Here is a 15,802-nt window from a genome sequence, read left to right as displayed (position 1 = left end):
CATTAAAACGGTTTTTGAGTTTACATCTGTCTCTGGAGTCTGCACCTTGGGTCCTTTTCCTGTTTGCACACAGCCGCACCTAACACTCACATGTGTCCAGTTAGAGGAATTTGAACATCTGAACCTGTTACTCATTTACAATCATTTTGCTGAATGGTTATAAACAGTGTTGATACTGATAACATGTAATAAATTCTGGTCTGTTACATTACCACTGCATTCATTACTCATGCTGCATTCCAATCTGAACAGTAATAGGTGGTTTGCCCCTGTCTTTTGAATATAAGATGTGGGAACATTCCTTGAATTATTACACCTACTTTTAGTGGAAATGCAAAAGTATTACTAATATTTAAGAATGAAAACAATAAAGAATTAAGAATAAACATATAGTTAAGGGTATGGGATGGCCATACATCAAAGGAACATTGACTTTCAGTTTGAAACAGGAGCGAGGGCAGTTTCCAAAGGTTTGATGACCCCTCCATCCACCGAGACCTCCTCTTGTGGCTCAGTTATATGGTTATATGGCTCAGTACCAACTTAAATCCCTTTATCCAATCATACATTCTGTGAGACAGTAAAACATAACACTTTTTCATTCCCCGTACTGTACAATCAAATTACCGTTTTTAATCAATTAGAAACCTTAAATGCAGTGGGATTGATTTTCTGTCTACCTTCATCATAATGGCAACAAAATAAAAAAAGACAAATAACATAATGCTTGAATAGCTTTGTAAAATAATGCTAATCTAAATGAATCAACTAATTTAAATCTGAAAGGAACTTTGACAACATTTGACGGAAAAGCATAGATTTTTTTTTTCATTCTAAATGTGAGTCTCTTCACAGGAAGAAGAGCTGGATATTCTGGTGGCTGATGTCTTTTGTGTCTTATGAAATGCTTTATGAGAATTGGGTGTCAGGACAGGGTTCCTGTGAGACTATGTGCAATATAACATCTAACATAGGTAAGTTGTTAACTGCTGTAAAATAAAATAATTACTTAAATCTGGGGACAGCAGACAATTTAGATTCTAACCCAAGAAACAAGGGGTGTGAGTTATTTACTTTTCCTTTTGCCTTTTATGAGTTTATATAAACTCGGCTTGTTTTCTGTCAGTCTTTTAGCTACATGTGTTTATTTCTCTCCTACTCCTACTCCTCCTCTTCTATTCTACCACAGCCCTAAAATGTCAGACATAAAATGTTATGTCCCTTTAAATCACTTTACTACACTTTAGAAGAAAGGATTCAATCCTCATTTAAATGTTCTTTAAATTTCTTTAAGTTTAAATTTCTTCAAGTGTTTTAGTTTAATAAATAAGCTAAAACACTTTCAAATCACATGAGCCAATATTTTATTCAGAACAGAACAGAAATAACACAATAGATGTTTAAAATGAGACATTTTTCAATTTTAAGCACAAAATTAGCTCATTTTAAATTTGATGCTTGCTACAGGACATGTTTACAATAGTGTAGCATCTGCTCTTCTTTTCAAAACATTTTGAAGACGTCTGGGCATCAAGGTTTTGAGTTTCTAGGGTTTTGGTGTGGGAATTTGTTTGATGTAGTTTTCATTTAATGATGCACCTCTATAGGTGAAAGATTTGGAAAGCAAGCATAGCAATTCAGCACCCAGACTCTTCTCCGATGAAGCAATGCTGTTGTAATAGTGGCAGTATGTGGTTTTGCAATTTCCTGCTGAAATACAAAAGGCCTTCCCTGAAACAGATGTACTCTGGAAGGGATCATATGTTGCTCTAAAACCTTTATGTATTTTATTTTATAAATCCTTTTATGAGGATTTTGTTTATATACAGAAAAAAGAACATATTGCAGATGACAGTTCCAGTGTCACTGGTGATGCCCTCCACTCCCGCCACCCAACAAGTGGCTCCAATGCTAACCCGAATAGAAGGTGGTCCAAAACCTTTCAACATTCACTGTTTCTTCCAAAACACGCAAGTTGCCCATACTGAATGCATTTATTCCAACACATATCATCAAAGATGCTGACTTTTGAATTGAAAGCTGATAACACGCTGGAATGTCTCCCACTCTTTAGCCTGGAGGATGAGACGTCTGTGATTACCAACTATGTCAAATCTGGACTCGTCTGGCCATAGAAAACGTTTCCATTTTGAAACAGTACATTTCACAGATATGACGCCGCCTCTCGATCATGTTCAAACATGGCTTCCTTTTTGCATGACAGAGCTTTAGTTAGTATCTGCAGATATCATATCAGATTGTGCTCATTGACAGTGGTTTCCTGGGCCCCTTAGTAATGTCAGTGACACAATCATGCCGATGAATGATGCAGTGTTGTCTGAGGGCCCGAAGACCACGGGCATTTAATAAAAATTTTCAGCCTTGTCCTTTATGCACAGAGACTGTAGCACCTTCAGTGTAAATGGTTACAGACGCATCTCCAGTTTCTCTGAATCTTTTGATGATGTCATGCATTGCAGATGATGATGTTGAGGAACATTTGAAGTATTCCACGATCTTTTAAGGTACTCTTTCACAGACTGAAGAGCCGCTGCCCATCTTTTCTTCTGAGAGACTCTGGCTCTCTGTAAGACATCCGTTTTATAGCTTATCGTGTTACCTGCTAGATGTTCTCCCAGCTGAAACGTTTTGATCTTTCTTGCTATTCAGCCATTGTTTGTGACCTGTATCAAGCATCAAGTTTGAAATGTAAAATTTCTCAGTTCAGACATCTATTATTTATGTTTTGTTGTAAATAAAATATTAGCTTGCGTGATTTGAAAGTCTTTTGGTTCTCATCTTTGTCAAAATTTAACGAACATCCCTACTTTTCTGGAATTCATGTTTTATATACTATAACTGGTTTTGAACAGCCATTTTTCTTACATGGTGATATTGCATTTAAAAATGAACCTTTCAACTCTGCTTCTCACATCTCCATTCCCCTATAAATGTCTTCATAACGAAATATGAAATTGTATAATGTTTTAAGATTAAACTTTCATACATTCTGGGGACATGTGGGTGGTTTAATTGTACAAGGGTAAAATGTGTGTTCTTACATTTTCTCTACAGGTCGTAATCATACAGAGTGTTGTATGGATTATACAGACAAGGTTTTGAGAACTGGAAACCGCACTGACGCTATGACGTAAACATTTTAATTATTACACAAAATTTTCAGTATTTAAAACAAGATTTCAAATTTGTGTGGTTTTTTTGTGTTTATTAATTATTTTGAAAAAAAAATTACATTAATTAAAGGATGTAAATCATTAATATTGTTAATATTTTCCTATCCTCCTCCCCAAGAGCCATTAGGACTCTAGAAAGTGTTCTAGAGAGAACAGAGGTGAATGTGAGCATGCAAGTGTGTGTCAAAACTTTTGTGGCGCTTCTGCACAAACCCAATGATACCTTTGGAGGCCTTAAAATTTATGCTGATGACACACAGGTAAAAAAAAAAGAACATCACATGATCCTATTGAACAATGGTTTGTAGTCAGACTCAAAGTGTAGCCAGAAATACCTACCAACTACTGAGCTGATATTTGGATCCAATTTTGAGGTTGGGTCAGATATTGGTTAGGACCTGCTTTTTTAAGGTCTGATACATTGTAATAAGTCTAATGTTCTGTTCAAGGTAATTATGGGGAACTTAATTACCTCGAACAGGTAATTAACTCTTTGTAAAAAAGGAAATAATGGAAATAAACGTCAAACTAGGAAAGCTTTTATTAAATTTATGACAACGTCTTGGCATTACCTTGAGTGTTTTACTCCATTTCTATTTGTCAGCTCAAATCTGTGTGCAAGGAAGTGAAGAAAAATTCAGCCCACTTTTCTTTACACATTGTTTATTTCACTGAAGCCTGTGGGCATTAGTTTATGTGCAGATTAAGGTCTGGATAGTTATCAACATTATAGTTTTATATTATAATTATTATATTTCTTATAAAATATTATATTTTACATTTTATTATACTTTTTGTGAAAAAGTTGGGAAAATGAACTTTTAAATTCAGTTCACTTTCCAAACAGCAACACCATGACATCAATGTATTTTATTTACAATGTCAGTTGCAAGAGTTGCATTATGTTACTGCTATTCACATGCAGTTGTTTTCTTTCTGTTCTTGGCATGTTGATGCTGATACAGGTAACACCAGATGTGCCTCTTCTCAACAGTAAAGTCCTTGTCCAGCTGCCAAGAGAACTGGATGCTGGACCGAATAACAAGATTGTGTTCTGCATGTTTAAATGGCCTAAAATGAACGAGGTCATAAACTACATTTTCTTATATAACAATATGTAGGAAAAGGATTTGGTGAGCTATAGAACAATAGGATTTTAGCCAATTTTGCATTTACACATTAAATTTAAACTACCGCGAGGTTTTCCTCGTTTTAGTCTAATGCAATAACATTTGGATTTCAGGTTATATTTTTTTCTTATTTTTACCACTTGTTAGGAAATAGCACGGTGGCACGGTGGTTAGCACTGTTGCCGCACAGCAAGAAGGTCCTGAGTTCAATTCCACCATCAGGCCAGGGTCTTTCTGTGTGGAGTTTGCATGTTCTCCCCGTGTTTGCGTGGGTTCTCTCCGGGTACTCCGGCTTCCTCCCACCGTCCAAAGACATGCAACTTGTGGGGATAGGTTAATTGATTAATCCAAATTGTCACTAGGTGTGAATGTGAGTGTGAATGGTTGTCTGTCCCTATGTGTTAGCCCTGCGACAGACTGGCGACCTGTCCAGGGTGTACCCTGCCTTTCGCCCTATGACAGCTGGGATAGGCTCCAGCGCCCCCCGCGACCCTGAAAAGGATGAGCGGAAGCGAATGGATGGATGGATGGATGTTAGGAAATATGTATTTCTAGCTAATTTAGTAATTCTTTAGTGTTTTTGGTGATTTCTAGTCTTTAGGTTTTGTTACTGTGCCTCCTTTGTTTCCCTTGTGTGTTTCTAGTCATCCTTGTCTCTATTTTTGTGTATTTCCTGGTTTATTTTGACAGTCCTGTGTCCCGGGTTAGAGTATTCTGTTTTGCTTCCTCCCCGTCTTGTTTGTCAGATTAGGTTCAACTGTGTCTCCCTTCTGTTATGTATTCCCTTGTTAGCCTCTGTATTTATTATGTGTTGACCTTTTATTGATTAATAAAATGTAAATTAGTACACATATTTTTGAAGGAAGCTGGGTACACAAGGAAAGAAAAATCTCATTTTTAACTAAATGTAAATTATTTGAATATCAAACAGTGCATCTAGATCATTGAGTAGTGTGTTTTTTCCCCCGAAACTAATATTAAAACTGTCTTTGCAAAATTGTTAAACCAGCTGACAAATTTGCATTTTATTGTAGAGCATTTTTGAAAGCCCACATGAAGTATATGATCAAAGACTGGTTGGTCTGAGTGTGCAGAACAAGGAGATATCAGGACTGCAGGAGCGCATCAACATCACGATGGAGTTTACCAAGAAAATCGACGTAACTATGCTTTTTTTGATCATTTATTTCATTTCTATCTCTTGTTACTTTATTGCATAATTAACTGATACATATAATATGCTGTACATTTTGTACAAACATGAACTATGTTTGTGTCATAGGAAACTCAAAAACCCTCGTGTCATTTCCTTAATTATTCAACATGCAGTAAGTAACAAGCATCACATCTGTCATGAACAGTAATGTACACTGCTCAAAAAATAAGTAGAGGAACACATTTTTTAATCAGAGTACAGCATCAAGTCAGTTAAACCTATGGGCTATAGGTGTGGTCAGCTAAGTAGCAGAGGGGGTAGATAATTTGGCGTTAATAAAATTAATACCAGGTGTACTAGATGGATAATAATGAGACAAACTCCCAAAAAAGAATGGTTTTACAGTTGGTGGACACCGATAGCTTTCCATCTTCATCTATTCTGTTTTTTCACTAGTTTTGCATTTGACTGGGATCATTCTCATTACTGTTAACATGAGGACATACATGAACCCTACAAAGGTTGCAGAGGCAGTCAAACTCCTCCAAGATGGCGCATCAAGACATGTCATTGCCAGAAAATCTGCTATGTCTCCCATCACACTTCGCAAGAGCATAGAAGAGATTCTAGGAGACAGGAGGTTACTTTAAGAGAGCTGGACAAGACTGTTAAAGGTCCTTAATCCATAAGTACCACATGTGCCCTTTGTGTAAGGAAGAACATGAAGAGCACAGATAGAGGCCTACAAAACGACTTCCAGCAGACCCGACATCCTCAAGTAGGCTCATTGATACCTTTGTCCAAATCTGGGAGGAGATCGCCAGGGACACCATCCACAGTCTCATTAGGAGCATGCCCCAGCTTTGTCAGGCAAGCACAGAAGCATGTGGGGGACATATGAACTACCAGTGATGGGAATAACGGCGTTACAAGTAACGGCGTTACTAATGGCGTTACTTTTTTCAGTAACGAGTAATCAAACTAATTACTATTCCTATCGTTACAATGCTGTTACAGTTACTAACAAGAAAATGTGGTCCGTTACTATTTTTCAACAAACAGACAGTTGAAGCTGTGTTCAGCTTACCGCATCTTGTATCAGTTGCATGGAAGTAGCTGACTACGTAAGTAATCTGGACGCTACAGCTTTAAGCAGCTGCGCGCTCCCGCGGACGGTGATCATGATCACTGTCTAGCACAACACCTGGAGCTAAGGGGGCAAAACAATCGCATGAGAGCTGCTGTTTGACTGAGGAAGAGTAAAGTAGCCGTGGTAAGCCAATCACATGACCACTTAAAGACAAAGCAACAAGGTGATTTATACCAGTTTATAAATTGCGTTGATAGGCCACGTAAAACCAGAGTCATGATAAACAATATATACGCGGTGTTTTTCCTCAATAGTTTCGCAGCGAGACCTCTGAGCAACCCAGCGAGAGAGACAGCGAGAGAGAGAAAGACAGCAGAAAAAGAGAGAGAGAGAGTTTTGAGATGTGAGAGATTTGTGACGTTTAGCGTCTTTGGAGTGTGTAGTTAATATGTTGTCTTGTGTAGTTAGTGTGTAGTGATGTGGATAGTTTTGTGTTGTGTGTCAGAACAATGAGGCGACTGCTGTCTCCAAATAGAAAAAGGAGTGATACACCTGCTGCTGTCAGGCCTGCAGGTATCAGGCTGTGATGTTCTCCTTTATAGTGGACAGAAATTGTGTTTTTGGAGTGGAACAAATAATTTGTGGCATCTTATTGAATGCAGAACAGCTGGTTGTTCTGTAAATAGTTTGAAATGGTTATTTAAAAAAAATCAAGGTAAAAGGTAAATTGATGAATTTGTTGTTTGCAAAGCTTGTGCATAGGATTTTAAAATTGATCATTTATATTTGCATTTAAAGTTCTGAAATATCATTCATTAAACATGTTTGTGGTTGTTAAAATGTAACTTTTTCTACTCTGATTTTACGTTTTTTGTCTGATTTTAGATCAATTGTGTTGATACAGTATGTCAAAATGAAAACATAACTGTAAATTCAGACACGTGAGGTTGTGCTGAAAAGGATGATACCAAACAAGGCAAAGTAAATAGTTTTTAAAGGTGAAATGTGGAGGGAAAATCAAAAGTAGTTTGAGTAGTTAAAAATGTTAACTAACTAACAGTTACTAACTTTTTTGGAGAAGTAACTAGTAACTATAATTAATTACTTTTTCAAAGTAACTTGCCCAACACTGCGAACTACTGAGTACCATTTTGAATTGGTATTCAACCCACTGTAGGTTTATATTTCCCTTTCTATCAAAAAATGTGGGATCTGTTCATTCTTAACACATCACCCAGTTGATATAGATAACCAGCGTGATTCTTTTCCCCCTCAAAATCTGATGTGTTTTTAAAGTGTTTCTTTAATCTTTTTCTGAGCAGCAAGACACCTATTTCTTTCATAAGTTGGACTCATTGGGGTTTGTGTTTTCACTCAGGGCCCCGACACTGAGTTGATGTTCAGAAATTTAATCTTTTGCATAATGGATCTGTTTGTTTTGTTTACCAGATTTTAGTGAGGATGGCTGCCTCACACACTGGACACGTGGTCAGACTAACATCACCTGTTCCTGTAACCACCTCACATACTTTGGCGTCCTCATAGTAAGATTGGACTCATTCATTATATAAAGAGGGATTCAGTGAACTGCAAAACAAAGTATAAATACAACATCTTGTAAAGAATTTGAGAGCTCTCTTGTCCTTCTGTCTGTCCATCTCTTCTCACCTATGTCAACAAACATTTATCTGAACTGCTTCAAACTTTGCAGCTGAATTTCTTGGGTCTCGAGTTAATGTGTTACTGAGTTGATGTTCATCAGATGAGTGGTTCTCATATAAGTCTGTTAAAAAAAAAGAAGAAGCCATTCTCCGTCAATTGGTTTTCCCCATGTATTTCTGGCACAGCATGCTTGGGAGGGGCACATTAACATATAGACATGTTTGTTTGGCTAGCTTCACAAGGACATGCCAGACTATTAATCAATCTACCTTAATTTTACCTCAAACCTTCAAACAAGCTTGTCAAGTGATGTGGGGCAAAAGACAGCAAGCTTAAAGAAAACCCCAGCAAAATTTAGTCATAGTGGTGACTGAAAGACGCACAGCTTCTCAGAAAGATAAGTGTTTTAGATTTCTTCTTTAGATCTTCGGTTTCCTCAGTTTCCTTTATCAGAAATGGTGATGAACTATTAATAAACCCATAAACTTGCACAGCTACACACACATACAAACACCCACCCACACACACAACAATTCAGGAAATCCGCATGTGATATAAATTTATAAATTAAAGTGACTAAAACATGGGTAACTGTGCGCTCATTGTATTAGTACAACTAATGAAAGAAAAAGCCAAAAGCATCATATGTTAGCAAATCTCTTTATCCGGTGTGTGAAAGTAAACAATGTAGTTTGCTCTCTGCATGCAAAGAAAAGAAACATTTTGCCATGTCACTGCACATGTATGTAATAAATGTGCAGTTTATATAACCTACACATTCATTGAATGTAAAAATTATGCATGAAAATATAGTAACAAATATGATTTGTTATAAATGTAGATACGTTAGTTGTGCATTTCCTTCTTTTCTTCTTTTCAGTTTGGTTTCATTCTTGATGGTGCCACCAGATGACACCAAACTGAAATGATTTCTTGTACAGAATGTGTTCTCCCTTCACCTGCTCTGCTCAACTTGTTTTCAATCAAATTACTATCCTGCCCTGGTCAGAGCATGGCAATGTTACATGCAACTGCTAAGGGCACAGTCTGGCTTGCGGCATAGCCCATCATTGCACCTTTATTCCTCTGACCGCACTTGAAAACACTGCAGCCAAAACTATCCACACTCACACAGAGGAAGTGTTTGCACTGTAATCACACACACAGGAAGTGTGCAGTGCTGTCTGTTATTGCATGCCGTTCCTGTATTGCTGCTATGTTGTATTGCTTTTCATGTTAATTGTTTGTGTGTGTTGCTCGTGCTTGCTTACCTATCGTTTGCCTCCTTTTGCCTCTGTTGTTATGATTGTATGTAGCATATTTATTTAATGCTTTATTTTATTTTTCAGATGTATTCAGCTGTTCTTTTAACTTTCTTTTTAGCCCTGCCCCCATTGTCTTCAAGGGACTTGTACCATTAGGAATAACAAGCATACTTATTAACTTAATGGGTTAAAGTTAAAGTTACAGTGTAAAAATAATAAGTAAGAAAGTATTTGCTTCTGGAATGTGACTAATTGTTATAATTAGGGTTGCACCGATACCCATACCGGTATCGGGTATCGGCCTCGATACCAAGTTTTCTAAAGTACTCGTACTCGTTAAAAGTCCCCCGATATTGGGGACCGATACCACGGTCTGAGACCTGTCTATGTTTGAGCGGCATGTAAGGGGTTAATCACAGGCGCCGAGTAAATACCTCTCAGCCCCATGTAGGAGTGTGGAAAGTGAAAGTCTTTGTAGCTCAGTGTCACACATTATAGATGAAAACAGAAACAGTCTGACTGAGATAATGCAGAAAAGCTACTTTTCTTAAAAAAAAACTGCCACTCACTTATTCTCTCCATTAAGTGAGTTATCTTAGACATGATGTTAATACCTACCTCAGTTGCACTGACTGCCACAGTTCTATGTTGGTGGATGTTGTTAGTTTATTCAAATATTGTGCACTAAATAGCAAGGATGTTTATTAATGCCCCTTGTGTTGTCCAAAGCGGCAGAGTTTACAATAAACTGAAAACAATACTTGAGTTGCACTGTCACTGTTTAATTTGTTTTCATAATTATTTATTCTGTAATATGCTGCATACAACATGCTTTTCATTTTAAATAAATGCTCTTAATTCCAAACCAGTCCCTTGTTTGTTTGTTTTTGTTTGTTTTGGTTTTTTTGTTAAATTATAGGACTAAAGCTGTTACCTGTAAATTTAAATCATGTTTTTATTAAGTACTCGGTATCGGCGAGTACTGAAATGCAAGTACTCGTACTCGTTTCCAAATAAGTGGTATCGGTGCATCCCTAGTTATAATACAAATAGTGAAAGATGATATAAACATGTGTTTTCTCCACAGATACCTGATCCTTCCATCACAAAGAAAGACCAAGAGATTTTAACACACATTACTGTGATCGGCTGTAGTATTTCCCTTTTTGCTTTGGTCATAGCCATTTTGCTCTTTATTACAAACAGGTAATAAATTCATTTTTCATATTCTTCCCATCTTCATCAGTTCTTCCACTCGTTTTTAGTACCTCCTGTAATCTCATTTGCTTCAGTTCCTGTCCTCTTTTTCTGAATCATCTCTTACAGCAAATGCTCTCTTTATTCTGTACTTATCACTTCATCTTTTCTTTCTTCTCTTTTTACGGCCTACTATTTCTCCAGTTGTGATACAGTATGTTTATGTTTGACAGAAAACTCAGACAAGATGTCTCTATGAAGGTCCACATCAACCTTGTAATTGCCCTGATGCTCCTCAACCTGCACTTCCTGCCCAGTCAGGCAGCGGCAGCAGGGTCCTCCTCTGGACTTTGCTTATACATGGCTCTTTTACTTCATTATTCTCTGCTGGCCACTTTCAGCTGGATGGCCCTGGAAGGTTTCCACTTATATCTTCTCCTGGTCAAAGTCTTCAACATCTATGTCAAGAAATACCTGCTCAAACTCAGCGTGGTGGGATGGGGTGAGTGGAATAATTTAATCAGGAACCTGTCATTATCAATCTGGAAATGGTATGGTGAATAATCTTTTTTTTTTTTTTTTTGGCTCCAGGCGTCCCTGCAGTGATTGTGTCAGTGGTGGTGATCATAGACAGAAAGTTTTATGGTCAGGTTGCTCTGGAAACATCTAACTCTACAATGTAAGATTTGCTAGCATGTAAATTCAGGAATAGTAGTTTACATTTACTTATTTACTTATTAATTGTTTTACACATGGGTTTTTGTATACATGCATGTTTTTTTTTTAAGGGAGAATCAGAAAGCTTCATTTCACCAAGCATCTAACTTGCTAAAATTGAAACATTATTTCCTTTGTAGCCCTGGGGATGCTTTTACTACATAGATCTGCATTAATGTGTCTTTTACAGAGCACATTGTTAATTTTTCAGTTTGTGAGGTTAAAACATGATCTGCTCTTTTTTTAATAGATGCTATATAACCAATTCCTACGTGAAAATATGGACTACAGTGGTACTGTTCAGCTTGGTGTTCCTTTTTAATGTAATCATGTTTGGGGTGACAATCAGACGTGTTTTGATTCTCCACCACACCAGAGAGGTAATTCTGTAGTCTTAAAAGAAATATTTAAGTAGTAATCCATCAGTGTATCCATTGGAAACCCAAAACCAGCAATGAAGTATTTTTTTATGACAATTGAAGGTCTCAAACTTTGATTGTGTGTAACCTGGTATGCCATTTTATATTTGGCAAATCAGTTTGGGCAGAATAACCTTGAAAAAACAAAGAAAGACATTTGCTCCCTGGCTGGAGTCATGACTCTGCTCGGCATTACCTGGGGCCTGGTCTTTTTCTCATTTGGCCTCCTGACCACTCCTGCCCTCTACCTCTTCTGCATCTTGAACTCACTGCAAGGTCTGTAAACACACACACACACACAGTCATAGCGGCAGAGTTGACAATGTGGATTGCGCCCATAGAAAAACTGTGATTAAAGTTTCTAGAAACTAGACATATTGCCATTTTCACAGTTTATTAATTCAACAAACAGGGTTCTCAGTAGGGATGGGTATCGTTTAGGTTTTATCCGATATCGGTGCTAAACCGGTACTTTTGAAACGGTGCCGGTGCTTAAACGGTGCTCAAACCGGTGCTTAAAGAATGGAGAACACAAAATTGGTCCAAAAACCTCTCATGTTCAGCTGTTTTTTTGTTTTTTTTTGTAAAAAGATAACAATGTTAGCCTTTTCTGCAGCTATGGGGCATATATGCTATCACTCTTGGCTGGAAGCAGTGCTTAAACAATGGAAAAAACACAAACTTTGTCCTAAACCTCTCATGTTTAACTGTTTTCCACTTCTTCTTTGGTCATTTTAGCCTTTTTGGCCACGGTGAAGGGAGTATCTGCCATGAAACAAGAAGACAGCCGCATGTAGCTATGATGATGTTTGCTAGTTCACCTTACATGCATTAATGTAATAATGTGGTTAGCCTACTCAACGTAAATTCCACACGAACAACATTAAGCTACTCACGCAGAGAAGAACGGCTGCTGCTGCCATCATCATCCGTCATCATTTCTGCTACACTGGCAGGGCTAGGGGCCAGGACTCTCCTCTTCGTGTTTTTGGGGGATGTTGCATAACAGGCAACCCACCCGCAGTAGATGTGCACGGTGTGAGATCTCGCAGCAAGCTATCAAATACGGCGCATTCCTCGGCTTTTAAAAAAACGCTATGCGTCGCCAGGTGTTTCATCGGATTTGAGGTGTTACCTCCTTTGACAGTATCACAGTATCAGCTTAAAGCACTTGTTGCTGCTGAGTTTGCATTTTTTGCTGTGAAGTACAGCCAGACTTTTGACCGCTTCGCCTTGGGCATTTTTAATCTGTAGCTCTGCTTAAAAGAACCTACGTACCTGGACCCGCCTACTATCCTCGGAAATGTAAAATGATTGGCTAGAATCTAAAGTGTATCACAGCTCAGGAAAAAAAAGCACCGAAGTAAAGCACCGAAATGTGCGCTGCTTTTCGGTCTGGTTACTACCGTTTATGTCAGAACCGGTGCCATCATGGCACCGGATACCGGTACCCATCCCTAGTTCTCAGTCATATGTGCTAAATCTCGCTTTGTGGAAGTGCATGTTGCTATCTTGGAGGATAGAGTTCTGGCCCAGACTGTGGAGATATGGGACTGCCACTGGTTGCAGAATCTCATCTCAATATCTCTGTTCCTTGACATGGATGAAACTGATGACAAGACTTGCTTTTCTAGTAAGGGAGCTGCTGCCTCACAGCATCACACTGATTCCACCAAACGCTGTCACCCATGGTGCAGCAATCAGCACATCATTCTCTGTGTTTGCTCCACACTTTCACTCCATGCCTTAGGCAGATTCAGGACACATTGCTGAACATAACATTCCTCTACATGTTCGGGTTCTAGTGCAGATGTTGCTGACACCAGCTTAAACAGGCCGGACTGTGAAGTTCAGTCATGTTAAGCCCTGTGAGTCTGGGATAGGCGGCTTGCAGCCTATTCAGGATTGTCTGAGGACAGAGTTGTCAGCCATTGTCGCGAAATCAATCAATGTAGAGCAGTGTCACAAACCACGGAGGCCCCAGAAAAGTGCAATCAAACGATGAGTTTATAAACAGCCCGGAGAGAACATCAACATATGTCTTCTGACCAAAATACATGTTACATGGTACACGCCCCCCCCCCCCATGGCGTCAATGACAGATTAAAATAGGTTCCAGACATTAGTCACAGTTAACCGTACATCTTTAATAGCTATAAGCAGACATAGAACTTCTCCTTTCTATAACACCTTCCATACAAGGTAATAAACTTCAAGCCCTCAGGGTCTCTGAGGCAAATTATTGACTCTGATCGTCTGTTACCAAGTAGAATAAAATATATTAAGACACCAAATGAATTAAGGCCTCAGGCCGGATACATTCCTAGAGTGTGTGTATTATATGTACTGTAAGCATGCATTGCAGTTATCCTTCTATGTTCTAGTTTCCCTCAGCATGTATCACCTGGACAGTCACGCCAGTGAAGCTTAAGACCCTTAATGAACTGAACATCAACTCAAAATAAGCACAGATATGCAATGTGTATAAAATACTTCCAACTGTACTTGTAATAAAAGTAAACATAATAAAAGGATCCTTAAATGAAGATCTTCAATAAGCAACTTTAATGCAATCCCAATACTATACGAAATATTATTAAATGGAACAATGCTGTAAAGAATGATATTAATGCAGGTATAATGATGCAGATTGTATGGCAGGAATAAAATAATTTCTATATCTCCACATTCCCTCTTTTGACATTCCAAAAAAGGAATGTCACCACACCTCGTGTTGTATCACTCCTCAGCCCACTCTATGGCATCTAAGTTCCTCAGGTAGATTGAATCCACCCGTCCAGGGTCCGCAACCCTAGCCATCGTTTTACCAAGAATCCTCTGACACAAGGAATGACACAACAACCACAGGTGACCAGTATCCCTAAAAGTGTAGCGAATGAAACCATTGCTGACATAGCCAAACCTTTCCACCGTCCAAACACGGATCCATTCATACGTATTCACACCAGGTATTGCTAATAGTGGCGACCCCCGCGCAAATAATCAGATTCTGCACTCTCAGCAACATGAGCTCATTCATTTGTTTTATTCTGTTTTGTTTGTTTTTTTTGTTTTTTTTAGGAAACTAGTTTTTTATGCTTTTGACTGGATTGAATTGCTACAATCCTTTTAGACGGGGACTTAGACCTAATCCGGTCCCCACAGGTAGCTTTCAGTTGTAATCTGGAAAGCCCACCTTATGTTTGTTCTCCCGAGAATTTTCAGCGCTGTTATTCACTGTTGCAGGCCTGCTTAGAACAAAAATGAGAAAAAGAGAGCTGATTATTAGCTCATCAAAGCACAAAACAAAATCACCTGACAAGTTTTCTCTAAGTGCACTGTTACAAAAATCATGGGCCCCTCTCAGACAAACTGACCGAATCAATCCATCACTACAACAACAACCTCAAAAATCTTAAACACAGAACATTTTGCCACAAGTTCTTCAAGGTCCTGGCACTCTGAAGTCAACTGACATAATTTCACCTGCTAAATACACAGAAAGTCTTGTTAAACGCCACACAGTCACAGTGTCTCCTCCAGTGCAAGCTTCACTCACACAGTCAGACAGGAAACCCAAGTTCCTCTTTTTCTTTTCCTGTCCCGAGTCATTCATCTACTTTGCATACCAAGTCGTCTCTCAAGAAGTTGCCGTGAAAAGAGAAATACATGTTCAAACATTACCACCTTATTAAATTATTTTATTTCTTTCTACAGTGATCACTGGTTTTGATCACTCAGTACGAGAGCCCTCCTAAGTCACTCTTTTAAAACTACTTTAATCACTGTTTCTTTTTTCCATAACTCCCTTGTCATATAGCTTCTTTGAGCTATTCCTCAGCTTCAAACTCAAGTGTATTTTATTAAACATTCACACCAGTCTATCACTCATACTAGTAGCAAGCTGATCTTCATTGCGTATGTTCGTGTTCTAAGCCAGGTTTAATCAATGTCTATGCATTAATCATCATG

The 15,802-nt window shown here is 38.3% G+C and overlaps 1 protein-coding gene across 1 annotated transcript in view; it reads left to right on the top strand.

Annotated features, from left to right (window-relative positions):
* Positions 1 to 15,802, top strand: part of LOC102200168 (G-protein coupled receptor 56-like) — a 50,218-nt gene that overhangs the window by 8,159 nt on the left and 26,257 nt on the right. The window contains exons 2-13 of the mRNA XM_005726322.1: positions 856 to 974; positions 3,076 to 3,151; positions 3,313 to 3,454; positions 4,160 to 4,279; positions 5,359 to 5,484; positions 5,607 to 5,652; positions 8,020 to 8,114; positions 10,585 to 10,703; positions 10,928 to 11,196; positions 11,286 to 11,373; positions 11,662 to 11,791; positions 11,950 to 12,106. Coding sequence (XP_005726379.1) covers positions 856 to 974; positions 3,076 to 3,151; positions 3,313 to 3,454; positions 4,160 to 4,279; positions 5,359 to 5,484; positions 5,607 to 5,652; positions 8,020 to 8,114; positions 10,585 to 10,703; positions 10,928 to 11,196; positions 11,286 to 11,373; positions 11,662 to 11,791; positions 11,950 to 12,106 — 1,487 coding nt within the window. The remainder of the gene's footprint in view (positions 1 to 855; positions 975 to 3,075; positions 3,152 to 3,312; positions 3,455 to 4,159; positions 4,280 to 5,358; positions 5,485 to 5,606; positions 5,653 to 8,019; positions 8,115 to 10,584; positions 10,704 to 10,927; positions 11,197 to 11,285; positions 11,374 to 11,661; positions 11,792 to 11,949; positions 12,107 to 15,802) is intronic.

The sequence above is a fragment of the Pundamilia nyererei genome, unplaced genomic scaffold (genome assembly GCF_000239375.1).
Source record: "Pundamilia nyererei isolate P.nyererei 1_Seehausen unplaced genomic scaffold, PunNye1.0 scaffold00019, whole genome shotgun sequence".
Classification (NCBI taxonomy): Eukaryota; Metazoa; Chordata; class Actinopteri; order Cichliformes; family Cichlidae; genus Pundamilia; species Pundamilia nyererei.
The sequence above is the reverse complement of the archived record's forward strand: the minus strand, read 5'-3'. Positions and strand labels throughout refer to the sequence as shown.